General features: G+C 37.7%; 1 protein-coding gene across 3 annotated transcripts in view; it reads right to left on the bottom strand.

Moving 5' to 3' along the window:
• Nucleotides 1-23,789, bottom strand: part of NFKB1 (nuclear factor kappa B subunit 1) — a 128,172-nt gene that overhangs the window by 40,985 nt on the left and 63,398 nt on the right. For all 3 annotated transcript variants that reach the window (XM_063108728.1, XM_063108729.1, XM_063108730.1), the window contains 2 exons: nucleotides 12,812-12,960; nucleotides 2,384-2,547 (listed from right to left, as the gene is read on the bottom strand). In XM_063108728.1, the coding sequence (XP_062964798.1) occupies nucleotides 2,384-2,547; nucleotides 12,812-12,960 (313 nt within the window). The remainder of the gene's footprint in view (nucleotides 1-2,383; nucleotides 2,548-12,811; nucleotides 12,961-23,789) is intronic.

Here is a 23,789-nt window from a genome sequence, read left to right as displayed (position 1 = left end):
GCCCATTTTTCAATTGGGTCATCTATTTTTTTACTGTATAATTGCTTGAGTTCTATGTATATTCTGGATATTAGTCCCTTGTTGGATGCACAGTTGGCAAAAATTTTCTCCCACTCTGTAGGTTGTCTTTTCACTCTGTTGATTGTTTCATTTGCTGTGCAGAAACTTTTTAGTTTGATATAGTCTCATTTGTTTATTTTTTCTTTTGCTGCTTGTGCTTTTGGGCTCATGTTCATAAAGCCTGCACCCAGACCTAACTGCTGAAGTGTTTCACCTATATTTTCCCTTAGTACTTTTACAGTTTTGGGTCTTATACCTAGGTCTTTAATCCATTTTGAGTTGATTTTAGTGTATGGTGAAAGATGCATATCTAGTTTCATTCTTCCGCATATGGATATCCAGTTTTCCCAGTACCACTTGTTGAAGAGGTAATCTTTTCCCCAATGTAGATTTTTGTTGCATTTATCTAATATCAGATGGCTATAAGCCTGAGGAGTGATTTCTAGGTTCTCAATTCTACTCCATTGGTCTGAATGTCTATTTTTAGACCAGTACCATGCTGTTTTGGTTACAACAGCTTTGTAGTATAATTTGAAGTCTGGCAGAGTTATGCCTCTGGCTTTGTTTTTTTTTTTTTTGCTCAGGATTGCTTTGGCTACTCGGGGTCTTTTGTTTTTCCATATGAAAGATAAGATTGTTTTTTCTATTTCTGTGAAGAATGTCATTGGTATTTTGATGGGGATTGCATTGAATCTGTAGATCACTTTGGGAAGTATAGACATTTTCACAATGTTAATTAATTCTTCCAATCCAAGGGCATGGAATATCTTTCCATCTTTTTGTGTCTTTAATTTCTTTCAGAAGTGGTTTGTAATTCTCATTGTAGAGGTCTTTCACCTCCTTGGTTAAATTGATCCCTAGGTATTGTATTTTTTTGGTGGCAATTATAAATGGGCTTACTTTCTTTATTCCTCTTTTTGTTAATTCATTATTTGAGTATATAAATGCTACTGATTTGGGGGCATTTATTTTGTATCCTGCAAAGTTACTGAAGTTATTAACCAGCTCTAGGAATTTCAAAAAGTACTTGTGAAGGAACTGAATGACTAGATTACATCAGGTTCCTTCCTTCTTAATGGAGTTTTCATGCTGATGGATATAGTCATACTTAACTTATAATATCACAAAAGGTAATAATTCAAGTGATAAGTACTACAGTAGAGCTATAGGGATTTAAAGGAGAGGAGATCCATAGACTTTGCAGCAGAAGAGGCATTTGCTCTAAATCTTGAAGGGATGATAAAATCTGAACATATGAACAGTGGATAAGGGCATTCCAAGAAGAGAGGACAGAGGTAGAGAAGTTAGAAATCATGGTGCTCCTACGGAGTAGTTCAGTCTAACATGAAGGGGCACAGTGGGAAACAGAGTTGGAAATACAGACTGGGACCAGCTCTTGGGCCTATGGAATTTGTATTTTGTAGGTAAGTGGGAGAAATCAAGCAGTGGCGAGATGCAGGCTTTTCTAAGATCTACCTGGCTATAGGGTGTACACTGGATTAGAAATGGTAAGGGACAGAGACCAGGGAGAAAACTGCTATAATTGGAGCAGTGAAATGGAGTTAGGAGTGGACTGTCATGGAGAGCACAGAGTAGCTGGACCACAGACTGGAGATGCAGCACAGGTGGAGAAGGAGGGTCAAAGGTGACATGAAGGTTTTGAGTCTGGGTATCAGAAGATGGAATATGTTCAGTGGAAACATGATCATCGGTTCTGGATCACCTGAGTATGAGATGGTGACAAGATGCACAGAAGAGAGGACAAAATGGAAAAGCAGAAATGGGGCATGTGGTGGGACAGGGAGTGGGGTTGAAAGAAAAAATTTGAGTAATGGCAGGAAAACAGAAAATCATAGCATTTTTATGGTAAAAACAATTGTTTATTATGTGCCTGAAGAGCCCAAAGAAAGATTCCTTATAATAAGGTGTAACAGAGGAGGTGTTCGTGGACTGTGTCTTGAACTACGCATTGGTTTTGACAGGTTGAAAAGGGAAGGGGGGTTGTTTTAGATACAGGAAGACCCATGCAAAGGTGTGGATAGGCATCAGGTGTTCAGAGAGCAGTGACGGGGACAGGTGGGTGCAGGGTGGGGCTGGAGATTCCCTGGGAGGGCTTGGCATACCAGGCTAAGGAGGTATGGATTTTGTTCCAGAGGTAGCTGGATGCCATCAAAGATTTCTGAGCAGGAAAAGAGTGGGAGCGGTATGGGGTATAGACTGGGAAAAGAAGAAACCTGAGGCGCACAGGCGAACATACAGTCCACGCACAAGAAAATGAAAGGCAAGCTCCTCAGAGGAGCAAGGCTGGGAGAATGAGGCTCACCTGTGAGCTGCCTGTCTCCTCCCCCTTCTGCTTGCAAATAGGCAAGATCAGGATGCACCAGAAGTCCAGGATTATAGCCCCTTATACATGCCTCTGTCATCCGTGCTTCCAGTGTTTCAAATACTTTTTTCTTTGTCACATGAAGAATACCCAGGTTTGCAAAGCTGGAGAAAAAGCAGTAACAGCAGCAACAATCACCACCAAAAGTTAGGCAGTCAGTGACTAGACAGTCTGGCTTCACTTTAGTAAAGTAGATTTAAAAAAAATACTCAGGCCCTCAATGTCTTATCCAAATCCCTCAGCGCCCTGTATCTACCAGCTGCTAAACAAAACAAAACAAAACAAAACAAAACACAAATCCCTTGGGGCTGGAAACATTCCAGAATTCAGATTTTTTAAATTTATTTTTATTTTTTAATATTAGAAAGATAATATATGGCATATATTGCATATTACATAATAGTCTCAGAAGGTCTGGTGTGCACATTGTAATCAAACACATTAATATATCTTCAGTTAAACATATAACTAGACTCACCAAATAGAAAGATGAAGAAGATAAATAGACGCACATCAGGTCAGATTGGGTTTTGCTACCAAATGAGTAGCATTTGGTTTGGTAGAGCTTATTGTTTTTCAGAGTTTATTGGACTTCCAAATTGTGATTAAGAGAGTGGGAGTATGTGTGTGTGTATATATATACACATGCATATATAAATAAATAAATAAATAAATAAATAAATAAATAAATAAATAAATAAATAAATAAATAAATAAATAAGTTTTATCTGGACTCATTTTAAAGTATATTCTATGGGAGTTGTATAAAAATAACTTAAAATTCCAAATATAGTACTAACTTTTTTTTTTTTTAAAGAATAAAAGGAATATTCTATTTGAAAGGATTTTTTGTTTTTCCTTTTAGATCATCCTTGGGTTTCTGGATGGGATTTAAAGTCTACCTGGAATCCCACCTTTTCCTGGGTTATCTATAAGGTTGGAATTATTTATTACTTCTAGAATTGTGATCTAGTTCTATATGTACTCAGGCTGAAGGTACAAACATAATCAGGGATGGAGAGCCTTTTATCTTATGAAGGCTACAAATCTATAGAACAAAATATGTTAATAAGCTAAAGAAAGCAATTGAAGGGATTTTTAAGAAAATATATAAAATGCTCAAGCCATTCATTTTTTATATAAAGTACACAAAACAAAGAAGTGTATTCAGTAAATATAATAAAACAAACAAAAAAGCACTTTACCAAGGAGACTCATTCATTCAACGAATATTTCCAAAATGATCATGGAAATATTCATATTATCTTTTAATTCTATTTTTCCATGAACTTTCTGAAGAACCCTTGCATAATTTAGAAGGTAATAATTGTCATCAAGAAAAATATGGTGGGAGCAGGGGACAGGAGAGGTCAGGAAGAACCACAGTGAAAATATGGCAACTGAGCAAAGACTTGAAGGAAGTGATGGCGAACATGTGACTATGTGGAAGAAAAGCATTCAGAGACAGAAGGAACAGCAAGTGCAAAGACCCTGAGGTAGGAACATGCTGGTGTTTTGAAGAGACAACAATGCAAGAACGTCAATGCAGCTGGAGTGAAATGAGCAGTAGTAAGTGAAGAGTTCAAAGAGGTGATCAGGCCCACAACTTTTAAAGCCTTATAAGCTTTTGTAAGGACTTTTCTTTTATTCTGGCTTTTATTCATAAAGAAAAAAATAAAGATTACTAAAGGGAAGAAAGATGTTATGACAACTGGACTGAATAAAACAAAGAACAAGCTCACATGGGAAGTCAGTTAACTAGGTTAAGAAAATAGATGAGGTGAAGGCAGAATTAAAGGAGCACTCCTACAGAGACCCAGAAACAGAATGAGCCACGTGTCCAGACAGAGATAAAAAAAAAGTGGACAGCTGAGACACACACTGAGAAGAAAATATACCACTAGAATACAAGCTCCTAGAAGGCAGAGATCTCCAGTGTTTACAACAGTGCCTGACATATGGGTGTCTAATCAATGTCTGTTGAATAAACGAATGTGTAAATTAATACAGCACAGAAAAGTTTGTAATATGACATACTGCTATGCATGCAGGCCTAGGCAGTTTTTCAGAAACAACACCCTCATCTTTTGGCCTTTCAGGCCTTACTGCTGTAAAGAACACTTACAACTACAGGAAAATGTGTTATCTCCTAAGTAGCAATGCAAACATCTGTGTAACACTTTACACTTTACCATCTATAAAATGCTTTTTGTGTATATTGTCTAATTTCATCTATGAAAAAGGCATTATCCTTTTTATTCAGTATGTGAACAATGAAGGATTTACTCTAGTAACAAAACAATACAGAAGTTAGTCTTCTGCTTCAGGTAATGGAATAACACAGACTGGATTGAACCTCCCACCTTAAGCAACTGAAAAACATATGAAAAAATGGTTTTCAGACACTGGACAACAGGCAACACAGAACAGTGATCCTTAAGAAAAGGGACATGAATAAGGTGAATCCTGCAATCACTCTGGCTTAAAGCCTAGGGAAAGTTCCAGGATGCAGCACAGGAAGGAGGAGGAACCCAAACAGATCCTGGCAATCTCCCTAAGTTGAGGAGACACAGTTAAACATTTGAGGAGGCCCAGGAGGCTAGAATTTACAGGCAGAGCACCAGAGAGGAAAGAACTACACACCAAGACACTCACAGATCTACTCAAGTCTTCATCTGTGTACTGATCAGAGCATGTGTGTGAGAAAACAACCCAAAGCTGGGAAAAGAACCACCATAAGGGAGCAGGCAGAATAATTCTTGTAGCACACACAGGGCTGGACAGTTCAAGAAGCTTTGTAATACATCAGTTTGAATATTCAGAAAGTACTGTCTGACTAATGGTGCCAAATCAACCCTAGACTAAAGCCTTCTCTAGTCTCTCTAACAAAGCTTAAAAGGAAGTCTAGAAAGGGTCAAACTGCTCCCAAATTTAACTTCAACCAAATCCTCAAAAATATTTAAAGGCATACCCGTCCCCCCAAAAATCCAGCACCCAACAATCCAAACTTCAAAATGTCTGTGATCCAGTAAAAAATTACCAGACATGGAAAAAGTAAAAAAAATATAATTCATAATGAGGATAAAAGTCAATCAATAGAAACAGATCCAGAAATGATACAGAAGACAAAATTTGTAGACAAGTACATTGAAATAGCTATTATAAGCATATTTCATGTGGCCAAAAAGATAAAAAGCACTAGAATATTAAGGAGAGACATAGAAGATACAAAAAAAGACCCCAAACAAACCTGTAGAGATGAAAAGTACAATATCTGAGAAGAAAAATACACTAGAAGAGATTGAGAACATATTAGACATGACAGACAAAAAAAATCAGTGAACTTGAAGACACAGTAATAAAACTATCCAAAATGAAATACAGAGAAAAAAGATGAAGGGGAAAAAAAGACAGATCATCAGTGAGCTGTGGAGCAATTTCAAATGGACAAATATATGTGTAACTGGGGTTCTAAAGAAGAGGAAAAGAGAATAGGGCCAAAACAATATTTGAAAAAACAATGGCTGAAAGTTTTAAAATTCAATAAAAAGTATAAACCCAGAGATCCCAAGATCTCAATGAACACTAAGCACAGGAGACAAAGAAAACTACACTAAAGTCCATCATAATCAAATTGCTTAAAAACAGTGATTAAGAGAAAATCTGAAAAGCTGCTAGAGAAAAAAATGTACAGAGGAACAAAGATAAGATTGACAGGAGACTTCTTGTTGGAAACAAGGCAAAACAGAAAACAGTGCAGCAACATATTTTAAGAAGGTGAAAGAACAACAATGTCAATGTAGAATTCTGTACTGTTTAAAAATAGCTTTGAAAAACAAAGATGAAATAAAGACTTTTCAGACATACAACAACTGAAAGAATTCATCAGCATCAGATCAGTAGTACAAGAAAAGTTAAAGGAAGTGCTTCAGGTAAAGAAAATAATACCAGATAGAAATCTTGACCTATAAAACAGACTGAAGAGCCCTGCAAATGGTAAATATGTGGGCAAATATAAAATATTTCTTTCCTAGACTTAAAAGATTTCTTTAAAAGATAATGGACTGTTTAAAGCAAAAATAAAAAAAATACATATTGAGAAATTAATAATATATATAGATGTAAAATGTATGACATGACAGCACAAAGGCCCAGAGAGGGGAAATGAAAGAATGCTGTTCTAAGGTCCATATACCATACATAAAGAGTTATAATGTTACTTAAAGGAAGACTATGATAAGTTAAAGATTTACAGTATAAACCCTAAAACAATTGCTAAAAAATACAAAGAGGAATAAACCAGAACGTATATAAAATGAAATCATAACAAATAATCAATTAATCCAAAAGAAGGAAGAAAAAAGAGGGAACAAAGGTCAGATGTGACAAGCAGGAAAAAAAAAAAAAAAGCAAGATGATAGATTTAAACATAGCCATATCAATAATCATATTAAATATAAATGGCCTAAATGCCCCAATTAAAACTCAGAGAATGTCAGACTAAATAAAAAAGGAACACTCAACTATATATGGTGTATATTTACTTTGAATATGAAGACACATATAGGTTAAAACTAAGAGGATGGAAAAAATATGTACTATGTTATTAACATTAACAAAAGAAAGCTGGGGGCTGGCTGCTTAGCTCAGTTGGTTAGAGTGTGGCCTACAACACCATGGTCAAGGGTTCAGTTCCCTGATCCGGCAAGCCATCAAAAAAACAAAAAACAAAAGAAAGCTGAAGTAGATATATTAGTATCAATCAAGGCAGACTACAGAGCAAACAATATTACAGGAAAAAGAGGGCCATTTCATAATGATAAAGGGGTCAATTCATCAAAAGGACATAAGAATCCTAAACATTCATGCATCCAATAGTAGGGCTTTACAAGAAGCAAAATCTTATAGACCTGAAAGGAGAAAGAGACACATCTATAAATATAGTCAAAGATTTCAACACTCCTCTCTCAATAACTGATAGAACCAGCAGACAGAAAATCAGTAAGTACACAGAAGACATGAATAACACTGTCAAACAACTTGGTCTAATTGACATTTATATATCATCTACTCAGCAAGATAAGCACAAACGATCTTTTTAAGTATGCAAGAAATATTTACCAAGATAAAACCCATAAAACAAGTCTCAATAAATTTAAAAGAATTCAAATCAAATCAATTCAATTCTCTTACCACAACAGAATTAAATTAGGTATCAGCAGTTGATAGATAACCTCTGTGGGATTATATTTAAATCAAGATTGGCCATGTAATAAGTAATTGTTGATGCTGGGTGATGGGTACAAAGGAGGCTCATTTTGCTATTCTTTCTACTTTTGTATATATTCTTTTGTATATATTCTTTCTTTTACACAAAGTGTAAAAGAAAATGAGAGCAGATTATTATTATTAGCACATGCAAAGGAAAAAATTTTGGATCACAAATGGTAATACACAAAAATGCAAAATGGTACATCCACTTTGGAAAACAATTTGGCATTTTCTTATCAAGATAAACACACACTTAGCATATGTTCCTGCAATTTCACTCCTCATTATTTACTCAAAAGAAATAAAAACTTACTCTCACACAAAAGTAGCTTTATCATCAAAACCAGGAAAGAAACCAAATACCCTTCAACAGGTGAATGAATAAACAAACTGTAGTACACAGATACAATGCAATATTACTTAATAATCAAAAGGAATAAGCTACTGATACACATAACAACATGGAGGAATCTTAAATGCACTTTGCTAAATGAAAGAAATCAGACTTAGAAAAGACTACATATTGTTTGAGTCCATTTATACATCACTCTGGAAAAGGCAAAACTACAGGGACAGAAAACAGATCAGTAGCTGCCAAGGCCTAGAGTACAGGTAAGAGTTGACTACAAAGGGGTATACAGGGATTTTGGGGGTGATGGAACTATGTATCTTGACTGTGGTGGTTGTAAGAGCATTTGCCAAAACTCATAGAAATGGACACTTTAAAGGATACATATTACAGTATTTAGCTTATACTTCAATAAACTTAACAAAACATTTTTTAAAAAAGAAAATTAAGAAAGATTAATACAGCTAATAATGCAACTGGGGCTACTATCCTGTTTCTTACTCAAAATACCATATTTACACGAGTGGTTTTCAAAGTGTAGTCTCTAGACCAGCAGCATGAGGCATTACCTAAGAACGTACTAAAATACAAATTTTGGGGCCCCCTCCCAAACCTACTGAATCAGAAACTCTTGGGGTAGGACTTAGCAATCTGTGTTTTAACAAACCCTCCAAGTGACTCTGACACACCCTAAAGTTTGAGAACCACTGCCCTTCACTCTGCTATTCAATGAGATCAGAATCTCTGGGAGGAGGGCCTGGCATCAGTATTTTTATAAAGTGACCCAGGTTGATTTTAATCGGCAGTCAGGTGTGAAACCCTCTGCACTATGCTGGGTTCTTCCATCATCATAATCCCCTGGGATCTGCTGCCCTCTGGCTGTGTCTGAATCCCCATGTCATTGGATTGGGATTCAAAAGTGGCCCCTCTTTCTCTCAGGACTCAAACATTTCACAGGACTTAAAAGCAGCCTCTGACCCACAATACACACCCTAATTTGGAGGTTAGATACTTCCAAGTTCAGTCCATACTTAGTCAATTTTCTTCAACCAGCTCCTTTTCTGTGTATTAAGGTTCAACCATATGAAATCACCAAAAATCAACTGTTTTTGGACCTATAAAAATAGCAATCTAATACGGTCTGCATTGGCTCATTGAGGAAGGCCTTGCTTCTCCTTTGTATTTTTATATTTAGATACCTACTTTTAGTGCTTACCAGTTGGTATATGTTGTATATTTTAGCTGCAGGGAAAAAAAGAAAGACTCAACATCTCTCTACACTGTGGCTGCCAGGAAGCAAGAGGGTGTGGTGATTATTGGTGAGAAAAGTGGCCTAAAGCAAAGTCAAGTAACATAGATATTTTCCACTGAACAAAAATTTCCAAGAACTAAAATGTTTTTGAAATAAATTGTTGATATTCTGGGTCTAAAATAAAATACCAAGCTAGGATTATTATTATTATTATTTTTTTTAATCAAGAAAGGCAATAAAGACTAACTAAATAAGAAATGAAAAGTAAAATTAAAGCTAACTTTAAAGAGATTTAAAAGGACAAATCCCCCAAATTAAAGCAATCAAACCCATAATCAAGATTTGGTTAAACATGAATATTTTAAAATAGATAAAATACTTTTGAAAACAGAAACTAAAGTTTATTGAGAAATCATACTAAGAAAAAGGTGAAGAGAAACGCTACAAAAAAAGGTATTTCTTTTAAATTTGATCGTTTAAAAGCTATTTATCTTCTCAGTGTCATCCTTTATATATCTTTTTTGATGTGTTGGATCATTGCCCTCCTTGTGAATCTAAACTCTTAGCCTAATCTGTATTATTGCAAATAGGTTATCTTGGTTCTATTTCCAGTATTGACAAGTCTAAGGAATAACTTTGGCTATCTTCCTAAATTTCTCTGTGTGATACTCTTGCCTACAAGTCAGAACTGAATAATAATAATCGATGTCATATCATAAATATATATGTGGCAAGTTTGCTCATGTTATTTCAAATATTAGCTAATGTTTGTGGAGAATTTAGAATTATGGAGATGGAAAGGGCCTGGAGATAGATTCTATAGCTCAGCCCTCTTATTTTATAAGCGAAGAAATTAAGATCCCTAAGAAGTCATGCAATTTACCCCCAGTCCTACTGCTGAGAATGAAAAAAAAACTGGAAATCGAATTCTGGATTCCAGACTGCTAGCATGTTCTTTCTACAAAGAAGCAATTGGAAACTTAAAAAGAGAGAGAGAGACAGAGAGACAAATGAATCATGAAGGAAACAGTGTATCTTGGAAAACATTGTAAGTAAAAATTTCTCAGCTAAAAATCAAATTAGAGAGTACCAATGTTTCTTAAAACTCTCTGAACAAGAAAGGCAACTGAGTCTGTTATTAACTCTCAAGTGGCATCATCTTGGTTAAATTTCTCAGCAAAATTGCGTAGGGTTAGAAAATCCCACAGCACTACAACCAAACAGACATCATGATGATCAAACTTAGAAGTTTAGATTCTGAAAATGCTCATTAAAAGAATGAATGAGTGGTAAGTTCTCCCAACTACTGAGCCTCACACCCTACTGCAATAAAAGAGAGTAAAAGAATCCCTCACTTTCCTCCGAGACAGGGAATTTACTTCTGGTCCTGCTCTAGGTCCCAAATTAAATAACCATTAGTTCTTCCTAAAATCTTGAAAGATAACTATACCAAACCACAGAAACACCAAATTACAGACAACACACGGGAAGTTTTATAATATCAAATATTACTAATAGGGAACTTCATTTATAATTTCTTCGAAAGGATATGGTTATCACACAGATTAAACAAGACCAAAGAGAATGAACACTTCTAACTGACAGGTGCCTCTTGGAGTAAATCTCAGAAACACTAAGTGATCAATTAGTCTGAAACTGAAAATTACCCCACATTTCAAAGCTCTCACAGGTCAGTCACTGGAAGGGTATTCCAAAGCAACAGTATTCCTGTGACATGCAACAGGAAACAAGCCAGTCTCAAGAGGATGTTGAAACAAGTTTGTATAAAGCAAACTGGAATTTTTGAAATCAATGTAAGCTTCTTCCTTCAATCTAGAGTCTTTTTTTTCTAGCTTCAAAAGAATCAGATTTTAGTGACTTAAAAGAAAGCTCTCTCTCTAGGTTTTTCACACTTAAATATTTTCACAGTCAAACAAAGAAATACCTAGGAACATGAAAGCTCAACCTCTCCAATAACAACCGACTTGAAACTTGATCGGAATTCAAAGCCTAAAATGCTACCATCAGCTTAATTAGGGTTGATTTAAACAATTCCTTTCTTTTGAGTAATAGCCCAGATTAACTAAGATTTTAGCAATAAATTAAACTAGGATAGGATTAGAAAACTCTGAAAAGTATTTTTAAAAATTAAACAAAAATTAATTAAAATTTTCTTACTACTTTTGTTTTTAAGGAGTCCCAACATAAGACAAAACAACCACTTCAAGGATTATCGATAGCACATATTGTGTGCTAAATTACTCTGCTGTGTGCTATTTCAGTGTTTTGGGAAAATGAAAAATAAAATCTGATTTTCAGCATGGTAAGTATGTCTTATTAAAAATTTTCTTAATTTTTTTTGTATTGAAATTATTTCTTTAAAACTTCATTCATTAAATAGCTTGTTTTATCTGACCAACCCTTAAATGAATGTCACATTGTATTTTCATTTCATGTCTAATGAATGTCAAAACAAATTTGCATCCTTTGGCTTCTTATCCGTTCACATTTTCTAATCAGTACAGAGCTGAAATAATATTTATTTATCCACTTCATGCTTCAAATGCTAATATTACAAATCCATTAAAAGAATCATCAAGAATGTAAAATTATCTATAAGGTGTTGATTTCTGCTATTGTTAGGTTTCTTCTAATCTGTCCTTATCTTTATTTCTAGGAGAAGGGAAATATTATTGTAAGTGGCACAAATGCCTCCTACATCAAGTGACAATTTAATTTACCATCTAAACTGGGCCACCTTTAGAGTGGAAGAGGGTGCTACATGGGGTCTTCAAAAAGTTCATAGAAGGAGTCATATTATGTTTTAATTCAATTTTTCCATGAACTTTTTGAAGTATCCTCATTGATGTAGATTGGATGCCCCCCAGCCTCACTGATACTTAATCCCCACTGTAACTGTTGAGGATGGGAAATCGTCTTATGATAATTGAAAGCTGGGGCCTTGAAGAGGTGATTAAATTTTAAGACCATGCCATAGTGAATGGATTAAAAATGGTGGTCAGGGGTGTGGTTCTGAGGGCTTCAAAAAGAGAGCACACAAAGAGCTATCTCCTTCTCTGCTCCACCATTTTGCAATGTGATAACTGCCATCACTGTGGCCACCATACAGACCCTCACCAGATGTGTTCCCTACACTGTGGACTTCCCAGCCTCTGAAACTACAAGCAAATAAATTTCATTTTCTTTATAAAACACTCAGTTCTGTGTATTTTGTCATAAGCAACAGAAATGACTAATACGCTCAGATAAATAATTAGGCTAGAACCACATCTGCAAACTGGACTCTCAGGCAAATCCAGACATCTGATCAACTTAGTCTTTGGAGTCTAAGTGAGAACACAAGTTTTCATGTTCTTTTGAGGCCCTCTGAGGGTCTTAGAAAGATGCCTAATCAAAAGGGCTTGTTCATTCCAAGACCCTGTATCCTATGTTCTACCTGTTCCTACCTTCTACAGCATCATGTACCCTCACTTACCCGACCACCATGTCCTTGGGTCCAGCAGTTACAGTGCAGATCCCATCCTCACAGTGCTTTCCCACCAGGCTGTGGGCATGGAGGTGGATATTTTTTCCATTTGTGACCAACTGAACAATAACCTTTGCAGGTCCCACATAGTTGCAGATCTATATAGGAAGCACATTTCAAAAGTTAGCACATCTGACTATATAGCAACATGGAAAAATGTTTATGATAAACCAGTAACTATAAAAAGTATGATACAAAGTTATGCACATCCATACATATATGACCACAGTCCTTTTTAAAAGTATGTGATGAACACATGACAGGATGGAAATAAATCAAAATGTTGACGGTGGTTGTTTTGTGTGGTGGGAAGATATACTCCAGGAAGCAGGCCATTTACAATATATACTATATGTTGTTAAAGTTGGAACAGCACATCTTGGAGGATGCTGGTGGCCATGAAGCATCTCTTTCCTACTAACCAAGAACACGATTCTTCTGCACTCTCGTCATAAGTTTTGGTTACAAAATGTATGTAAATAAATGTGGTAGATCAATGATAAGGGAATAGGTGAGTGAAGGTAATCAAGGGAAGGAGGGAGATGAGCCAAACAGTCCATCCTAACTCTCTGCCATATGATTAGATGACAGAGTGTTGTCCAGGGACCTGGATCTGTAGGTTGACTATGGATACTCAAGCCCATGGACTTGGCCTGCAGGCATCTGTTAGGATACCTGAGCCTTTAGTAGCCTTCTCTGCTGTGAGCTCTGATAATTAAGTTACATACGCTCAGGTCATTGTAAGTTTCTTCAACTCAAAAAAGTGCACTCCTTAAGTGCAAATCCTGATTTCACACCTGTTTAGCTTTTGTTTTATAAAATCAGATTTTTCCATTTAAGGTAATCTACTTTTTATTGGCTTATCTTTAAAATGATGACAATAGCAATAAAAAGGAAATAGTATGGAGATAATGGCATTTTAAGCAAAGAGATCTTGGACACCCTTTCTCCTCTAGTTGGTCATCCAGTCCTCTATAGTAGACCAAAGATTCCTTCCTTGAGAAAGCCCCAACACTAAAATCATACTAACAGAAAAGACCAATGGCCATACTTTAACCTTCCTGAATCTTAAGTCAGAACCCTCTGATAAATTCAGCCAAACTGTTGGAAATTCACTGTGTCTCCTCAAAAGATGACCAACCATCCCAGTTTGCCTGGGACTGAGGGGTTTTCTGGGATGCAGGACTTTCAGAGCCAAAACCAGGACAAGCTATCTCCTTAGCTCATACGTATTTTTGAGGAAGTGCCTGAACTAAATCCAGGATCTCCCAACTATACAATCATTAGAAGTTAATATGCACAAGCAACCCATAGCTCAAAAAGCAAGTAATCCCACCTAGAGATGGCTCCTTGATGGAAGCCCTTCTGATACCACTTCAGGAAGAACCTAAACCTGCCAATAAAACTTCTTGGAAAGAGAATCCTTTTCAACCAGCCTATTTCTTCTATAAACATCATCAAATGAACTCATATTCCACTGAAGCAAGGTAGGATTTTCTCAGTATGGACTTTTTTCCCAATCCAATCTTTCATCACAAGAATTGAGAAGTTGATCAAAGCTGGGATTATCCCCAGGAGCATTTGGGGGGGAGAGAAGTTACATCCCTGTACAAAGGATAGGCTCCCCTCCAACTATTGAAGCTCCACTGGGAACCACAGGGGCTCCTTGCTTCAACTTTGGAGAAGAGATGCTGCAAAGGTTTGCTTCTAAACTCTCTTAACCCCCCTTCCCAAGGAGCAGGGCCACCAGCAGGAGTAGCCTCCAGTCCTTGAGCAAGCTAATCACAAAGAGGGTTTAGGATTAAATTTGATTTTATCAAAAATCACCTCGAAAGACAAAGAAATAATTTCTTAAACAGGTAGAGCACTTACAAAACCCTCTAGGTATAAAGCTAATTATGAACTTAATATTTTCCCATTTATAACAGGCAGAAAGCCTTTGCCCTTAAGTACAGGACAGAGAATGAGAAGTTCTGGGTTTGCTTCAAAGTTGGCTGTTGTCTCTACATACTCTCTGTATTGTTGCCAGTTCTGTATCTTGGTGTCAACATGTGAAATCAGTCTTTGTTATGATGAATATCCCACAGCGGCTTCTTCAGCAATAAATGAACAGTGAAAGAGCACCAAATAAACCATGTAATTTCACTTTTAAGTGACACTGAGCACAGGAATGCAACAGGGTAAGGCATGATGAAACGCTTCACTTGGGTGAAACTGGGTGGGCTTTCCACTCTAGCAGGATAGCAGAAGGAATTCAGAGATTAAAGTCCAATCTCTTTGGATATTTAGACACTTCATAATTACCACTATGAGATAATTAGTCACTGAGGGAAAGAGATGGCAAGTGTCCTCAGAAAGTCCTCACATTTTTTTCTTACTATTACTTCATGACTGAAGGGTGGCAAGAATGAGGAACTGGGTAGTCTCTGAGGTAAAGGACCTGAGAAATTTGCCAGTGACTAATGTGCTGTTTGATCCATTTGAAAGAGTCCAAGTCAGCACGGCATCATCTGGTTTTTACATAGACCACAGAGCAACGACAGGGAGGCCCCTGGGTTTTGTGGACTTTCCAGAATACTGACTGAAAGAAGAAAGCTGAAGTGCAGGGACAGAAAAAACTGGCACTATTTGCAAATCACAGGGCACATGAAGACACTGGCCTTCTAACTAGGAGGAGAGCATACTTCATAAAATGTCATGATGACTGAGAGCTATTTGCAATTGATTAAAAAATTCACTTGCTCTGTGGAGAATTTACTTCTTTTTATTTAGCCTCCCTTTGACTTCTTTGAATAGTGGTTTCCTTGAAAATTAAGTTTAGAGAGAGCAACTGTATCTGCTACAAAGGTTGAGTTATTTCTGAAAGAGTCTGGACATAGTCTCTTAATAAACAATAATGGCTTCAATACAAGTTAAGCTTTCAATTACAGCTAAGGAGACAAAGGGGACAAAAGTGAGTAATTGGCTATCCAGGGACACTGTAAGGGCATGGACCTTAGGGGCAGGCTAGCTGGACTGGAAGACAGTTCCACCATTTACTAGCTGTGTGGCCTTGGGAAGAGCTCAGTTTCCTCGTCTATAAAATGGGGACTATCAGAGTACCTCAAAGGGCTGTGGTGAGAATTAAATACATTAATGCATATAAAGTCTTTAGAACAGTACCCAGCAAATAAAAGTAGTATATGAGTGTTAACTATTACCTTATTTATTACTGTAATGTACTCTTCAACCTAGAGATCATTAAATAATACAACTGCTCTGAGATAATTTTTTTTAAAATCCTGTCTAAAAGCAGATGGCTAGAATAAATACCTAATCAGGCCACTTCTATTCCTAGGGTAAATCTTTTCTCCAGAGAGCCATACTTTGTTGGGCTTTGTTAATTTTCTAATAATAATTATGTTACTATAGTAACAGCTATCATTTTGGGGGGTACTCAGGATTTCTTGGCTTCCTTGATGAAATTTGAGATTTCTTCTAGGAGCTTTATGATTCAACACCTACTGACAATCACAGGCTAGATCTGCTTTTTGATTAAGAAGCAGAAACCAAGGGTTTCAGATAATACCAATCTTAGTCAAATCACCACCTTTTATTTAAAAGAATTCTGTCATGCTGTGGCAAGATACATGTTGGCTCTTTAAAGACTGTTAAAAGAAGTAGTCTAGAATTTTCTAGGAATCAGAATTTAAAATGTCCAGTTTACTCTCTGGGTAAATTTGGCAAAATCACTTTGGCAGAATGTAGAGTCAACATGAATGTAAGACGTGACACATGAAGTAGTTCTCAACTGCTTAGCTTTTCTTGTGAAGTGACGATGACGATGGTGATAATAATGAAGAGAAGCAGGGAAAAAATCTACAATTTTCCAACAGAAATCTATCCTGACTTAATTTGTGTACCTGACTTTGTCTTCTATCTCATAAAGCAGCAGAACAATGTGACTAAGCCTAAGCCAGGCTCTGAAGCCAGGCTATTGAGCTCAAATCCCCCTGCTGCCACTTATTAGCTGTGTCAACAGGGAAAGATGGTTAACACCTCTGGATTTCAGCTTCTATGTCTTTAAAATAAAAGTAACAATGCACTTGATTTCATAGGACTGTTTTTAGGCTTAAAGGAGTTAATACAGTGCTTGGTGCCTGATGGGATCAACAATCTGAAATATAAATCCTCTCTCCATTCAGGCTATTACTTCACTGATAACCAAAATTTATCCAATTATCCAGTGGATATTTATTAAGCCCCTTCTATGTTCCATGCACCACAGTAAGTCAGAAAGGGATACATTGTGACAGCAGAGTAGACATAACCCCTGTTCTTAGGGGAACTAGAGAGTGGAACTGATACTAATAAAAAAATCTCACAAATAAATGTAAGGGCATAACTGGGAAGAGCATACAAAGGAGATATATGATAGAGATTTGAGCTGGTCAGGAAGTCAGAGAAAGCCTCTGGAGGGAACAATGAGAGCTGAGATGGGAAAGAAGATTAGGGGTGTAAAAAGGGAAGGGGTGGGCAGGGGACAAGGGGGCTGAGAGACTATTCCTGGCAGAGAGAACAGCATGTATGAAGGTTCTGTGGTGAGAGTCCTATTCATGACCTCCTCAGACCTACTCGCTGCCACTTCTCAGGGTTTCCTTCAAGTGGTCACCCCCTATGCCCCAGCCCCAGGTGTCCCTTCTCTTCCCTGTTGAGAACCATCCAATCTTCAAGGGTGGGACCTAAATCTGAATCTTCCATGACATCCTCTTCACTCCTTTAGCCCACAAAACTCCACTACTGTCACTTTTGGGGGAAATATGATTGGAGGGGACCAGGAAGGAAAACCATATGCAACTTACTGCAACAAGATGGTAAAACCAACTGGCAACCAAAGGGCTATTGACTTACTTCTCTTGCTTGTGAAATTCTCAAAGCACATATAGCTATACTTCCTGATTTAAATGTTAACTCAGCCAATCCCCACAAGAGCCCTACAGAGTCAGTAGTGGTACCCCATTCCACAGCTGAAGAAACTGAGGCTCAGTAAGATGAAGTAAATTGCCATGCTTCCTATAAAAGTAGTGATTGGGCAATTCTTTGAACTTGGGTCTGTCTACCTGCAAAGCCCATTCACATTTTCTATTACATTGGGCTATCGCCTAGCTCAATCATTTTTTCTTTTGTATATATCCAGTCTCTTCAGTGTTGTATAGCTCTACTTTGCCTACAACAGTATTGGTACATGACAGTAATTCCTGAAAAACTTGTTTGTTTGGTGTGTGTTGTGAGAAAGGAGGTCTCAGAGATAGCTGTAAGAGGTGGCAAAGGTGCACTTGTTTCCTTGCAAGCCTCTTTCATTAAAAAGTCCTGCCACAGACATTATTAAACTGTGCATTCATTCTTTTCTGTTAGGTTGCAAGTCAGATAATAGTGAAAAAAGAAGAAGAAAAAAAGGAAATAAAGAAAGAGGAGAACATTATTTTAACCTTCTCTCAGGGATGAAAAATCATCAGGTTTTATTGTTCTTTATCATTTATTACTTGTTGAGCAAGCAGGAAGTACAGAATAACCTTTACTATACAAGGGAATACGGAACGACGTCTAACAGTTTCTGGCATAGGAAGATGCTCAGTAAAGTTATCCTCTTCCTTCTCTCTAAGGCAGGGGATTTCAAGTTGATCAAATCTGGGATCAAATTCCAGCTTTTCCCCCTTCCAGCCCTGTGGCTTTACACAAGTTAGATAACCTCTCTGAGCCCCAAGCTCCATATCCACATAACAGGCCAATGTGACCTCAGAGGGCTGATGTGAGGACTGCAGAGTGCCTGACACATGGTAGGTACCAGGGAAGTGCGAGTTCCTTTCCGTGTCTTTTATTTGTAAAGATCGCCTTGGCCTCCCAATGACCTTGTAAGGTAGGCGAGGTTGGCACTCATATCCCCATATTGCAGACATTGAGTATAAATGTCATAACCCAAAGTCAGACAGGTAAGGCACAGAGGACCTTGGAATTTATCCTGAGTCTTCTGAATATAAGTGTGGTATTCTCAGTAAGGTATGGGACGATATGAAAATATCCTCTTTGATCCACTCACTGCTGATGACATGGTTGTTCTTCTAGTAGTGCTTGTGGATTTGCATGGATTCATTGACGTTCTTCTACCCTGTTTAGTGCCCTACTTGATTGACCAATATCACATATGGCTCAAGATGGTAGGTTGGAATTAGAAGAGCAAACTGCCATTTAACACAACAAAATGGGCCAAGAGCGTCTCATCAACTACATAGAGAAGATGCATAAAATCTATGTCTACATATAATTCTGCTCTGAAAGTTTGATTTTTTTCTGTCATATTTTGACTAGAGTTTCCTTTTTTGTTTTATTTTAATTTTCAGTTTTATTACATCAGATTTAGCTGCTCATAAATCATACTTCTTTCAGAAAATCAAGTAGCATACTCTTGCTAACTCTAAGAATTGCTGGGGATTGTACCTCAACAGGTGTCACCACCTCAATAACAAATTACAAGTAAGTCCTCACCTTTGCATGGCCTAATCATTCATGATTGCAAAAGAACATGGGAGGAGGAGACAGTTTGTAATTTACAGATAAATTGTCTTACGAGTGTTCATGTATAAGCCAGTTTTTTACCTCTTGGGTGCATTGTTAAACAGAAAATAAAGTTTAAAATAGTGGTATTCTGTTAACCATTTTTAAAAAAATATTCCTTACTGTTCTTACTATACTTCACACATTCTCAAATATTTCTTTTGAACAAAGTATAATATGTATCAGGTCAAATCTTCAAAAAATATCCCAAATTGACCACTTCTCACCACTGCTACTCCTTGCTTTCAAGCCACCATTGTCTGTTGCCTAAGTTTTCGCTCCTGTGTTTCCTGTGCCTATCCTGCCTCCCCACAGCCTATTACCCCAAGTGGTCCTGTTCAAGTCAGGTCGTGCCACGTCTTGTCACTCCTCTGCTCAAAATCCTCCAAAAATGAAAGATGTTGAAGCTCAGTGATTAGTACAAGGGGGCTCATTATACTATTCTGTGTACATACGATTAAAAGCTTTCATGTTAAGTAAAAAAACAAAAACAAGACAAAAAACGTCCAATGCCTCCCTATCTTAGAAGCCAATGTGTTTACAACGTCTTAGAGGCCCTAGGTACCCTGACCACCCCCCACCCCATTTCCTCTATGACCTTGTTTCCTACTACTCCTGTGCAGTCACATCAGCCTCTGTATGTTCTTGAACTTTCCAGGTAAGCTCCCACTTGACAGCTTTTAAATTTGCTCTATCCTTTGTCTACAACACTCTTCCCCAGGATTTTTGCCTATCTCTTACCTACCTTCAATCTTTGCATAATTGCCGTCTCTCAGGGGGGCTCTGTTGACTACCCTACTCCTACCTAAACTTTTATCCTGACCATCCCCACATTCCTTACCCCTCTCCTTGCTTTATTTTTCTCTATATGTTAATGCCACTTAATATACTGCACATTTTATGTATTTTGATTATTGCCTATCTTCTCCATTAGAATGGAAGCTCTATGAGAGTGGGGACATTGATTTCTTCCCTGCTAATATGTACCTCCAGTGCCTAGAATAATGTTTGTCATACTGTGAGCATTCAATAATTAATCCTTTAATTAATGCATAACTGAATAATTAAGAAAGATGAAAATGTTGTTTATGGAAGGCAACTTACTAAAATATGCATGGGGGGATTAAGATGACTATATTCTCTCTTTTGGTATTTTGTCATAAAAGAAATGGCTAGATCCCAGTGTAGCCTCAAAATGTACACCAGAGTGGAACATTAGCCCAAGACAGTGGAAGGGCATCTGGCTGGGGGCTCTGATCACTGCACTGGACCTGGTAAGAAGAATCGAACCACTAAGAGGCAGGAATTCAGGTAGCTGTGGTAAAGTGAAGGGAAGGCAACTCTTGAATCATCGCCCTTGGAAACCATGACAGCAGCTCTCCTTAAAGTTCAAGACACCTCCTTGTACTTCCCTCTTCCCACCCTAACTCCTGCCGCCAAGCGGGCATTTTCCCTCTGCACTGATGAGTCTTAGCACCTGACTCAAACATTTCCTCCATGCCTTGTCTTGTTATTCCCCTCAGGGATCCAGAATTCACATTTCTGGTCCACCCCAAGTTCACGGTCCCTTACACCTCAATTAAGAGGGCCCTTCCTTGCTGTTCACTCTGTTGACAGCGATAACCACCCCACGGGACCTTATCATAATACGATGCAGGGCTATACCTCTAGGATCTCAAACCAATGGAACCTCTTTCAAATCCTGGTTCCTTCCATTACTAGCTGGGCAACCATGGGCAAGTTACTTAACCTTTTTGACATGGTTTCTCATCTGTAAAATGAGGACACATATGCATAATCTCTAATTTTCATGATGATTAAAGGAGATCATTTAAAGTGCCTAGTACAGTTCTTGATATATAGCTGGCATTAAATGAATGGCAGCAATTCTTAAGATATCTTAAGCAGATATCTGCAGCTGAGATTTCCTGTTACTTTAATGAGAAGGTGGAAGCTGTTGCGTGCGAGTTCCTTCAATCTCTCTTCTCCTTACTGTTACTGAGGCTCAAAACATCCCTGTTAACCTCACATATCCTCCCCTAATTCAGAGAAACGTAGGTTTGTTCCCTTTCCAGGGCTAACCACCCTGTTTTTACCCTTAATGTCTCTCTTTTTTTTTTTTTTTTTTTTTTTTGGCAGCTGGTAAGAGGATCTGAACCCTTGACCTTGGTGTTATAACACTGTGCTCTAACCAACTGAGCTAACTGGATGGCCTACCTTTAATGTTTATTCCAGACCTCCTTCCCTCCCTCTCTAAAGAATCCTTTCCCTTAGTCTGCAGATGTGCATACTTTTCTTCCTTATTCTCAAAAATCCCCTTTCTGATAATGATGATGACAACTGTAAAGGTTAGCATTTATTGAAACTTATGGGCCAGGCGCACTACACCAAGAAATACAGACCGTTCTTTCATTTGATCTCTCTATGATCCAGTGAGAAAGTTCTTAAAAGGTACTTATATTTGCTTGAATGCCATTCTCTTTCTGTCTACCAAGTATGCAAGAAAATCTCTAATCACCAGTGCTGAACCACCTACTCAATCTGTAGTCCTCTGCAAATTAACTAATTCCCCTATCATTCAAATGAAAAAGTGCTTAAAGGTCACGACTGACTCCAAGTTTCCAAACTCACTAGCCATTTCTTATTCTTCAACCCACTTAACCTCTTGGAAGCATGGGATATGTTACCTTTCTCTCCTTGAAACTCTCCCCTCCCACTTCACTGGCTACTTTTGCTAAGGCACTATTCTTCCTCCCCAAAGAGAAATTTCTCCAGAGATTGGTCCTTGGTCCACTTCTAATCTTTACCATGATCACTCAATTGACACTCTTATCCAGTCTCCTGGATTTAATTGTCTACTCCACATGGATGACTCCTAAATTTAAATCTCATGTTCTTGCCTTCCTTTTAAGCATATTCAACATTTCCACCTGCTTGCAGGGCGTCTTCCTGTCCATAATACATTTACAACTCAATGTGCCCGAGACTGAACTAATCACCTTCCTTCTCAAACCTGCTCCATCTCCTGTCAAATAGAACTATCACCTTCTAAGCAATTGTACCCAAATCCTCCTACCACCTTGGATTCCTCTCTGTTTCTTGTCTTCTACAACTGATCAGTTGCCAAATTTTGGCTTAGTGGCACCCCAAAAATCCCTGCATTTGTCCCTTTCCTCCATTTTTTTTGCCTTAGATTATCTATCTTAGCTTGAACTCTTAGCTTGTTAATACAGAATCACTGCAATTCTTCCAGCTGGTGCCCCTGGGCCTTTCCCTTCCACAACTCTTTAGCAGATTGCTGTCAGATTTACACTCCTAAACCACAATGTTAACTATGATATATCATTCCTATTTTATCTGCACTGCACTCTCCGGAGTGAGCCACAGGCTGGCCCTATCATTCCTACTTTAAAACTTCTATTGCCTACCCATTTTCCAAAAAGTATATATGTAGTTCAATTCTTGCATGATTTAGCCCTATCACACTTCTCCAGCCTCATCACTGCCTTTCTCTATCATGTACACTTCATTCCAGCAGAATTACTCACTTTTCCCCATTCGACTTAGAGATTTCAATTTTGGAGCCTTTGCTGCTGATTTTTCTGCTTGTGCTATTTTCTCTAGTTAGACCTATGCTTTCAAATGTCTACCTTTCCCTCAAAATCCAGCCCACGTGCAGTCTCTCCCTCGAGTTCTTCTATAATCACCCCAACTAGCTGACTCTCAGAAGTTTAAATTTACCTTAGAGCCATTAGGTCATTTATTCTTTCATTCAAAAAATATTTTATTCAGCAATTCCTACATGATAGCCACTGCATAACCAGCAGTGAGCAAAACAAATATGATATTACCATATTTCAGATATTTAAGGACATCTTAGTTCCTCTATTGATTGATCCTTGAGGACAAAGGCTCTGTATAATTCTATTTCCCCAACCCCCAGTACAGAGCCAGTATCTACTTAACCAATATTTGTTAAAAACACTAATAAACAAGTAAATCATTGGCTCCAGGCTACACCGAGGAAGGCCTGAGCTCCAGCATTAGGAAAGGCTGCTGACCACGGGGGCACCAGGCTATCTTTCTTTAAGTCGTATGACAGGGCTCTTCTCACTAATCTAACTCTGAGTGATCCCTGAGAGTTTCTGAAAAGTCTTAGCAAAAGGTGAGAACCTGATACCAATTAACTTTTAAAAATGGGCTTGAAATCACAGTTAGGAACACCTAGTCCTGGCACTAGTCCTGTTTTTAAGAGAATTATTTTTTGAAGCCCTTGAATTTCCTTAGGGTTCTCCACTGAGACATAGAACTTTCATTTACAGAGACACTGGCTGCA

Source organism: Cynocephalus volans, chromosome 9, assembly GCF_027409185.1.
Source record: "Cynocephalus volans isolate mCynVol1 chromosome 9, mCynVol1.pri, whole genome shotgun sequence".
Taxonomy (NCBI): Eukaryota; Metazoa; Chordata; class Mammalia; order Dermoptera; family Cynocephalidae; genus Cynocephalus; species Cynocephalus volans.
The sequence above is the reverse complement of the archived record's forward strand: the minus strand, read 5'-3'. Positions and strand labels throughout refer to the sequence as shown.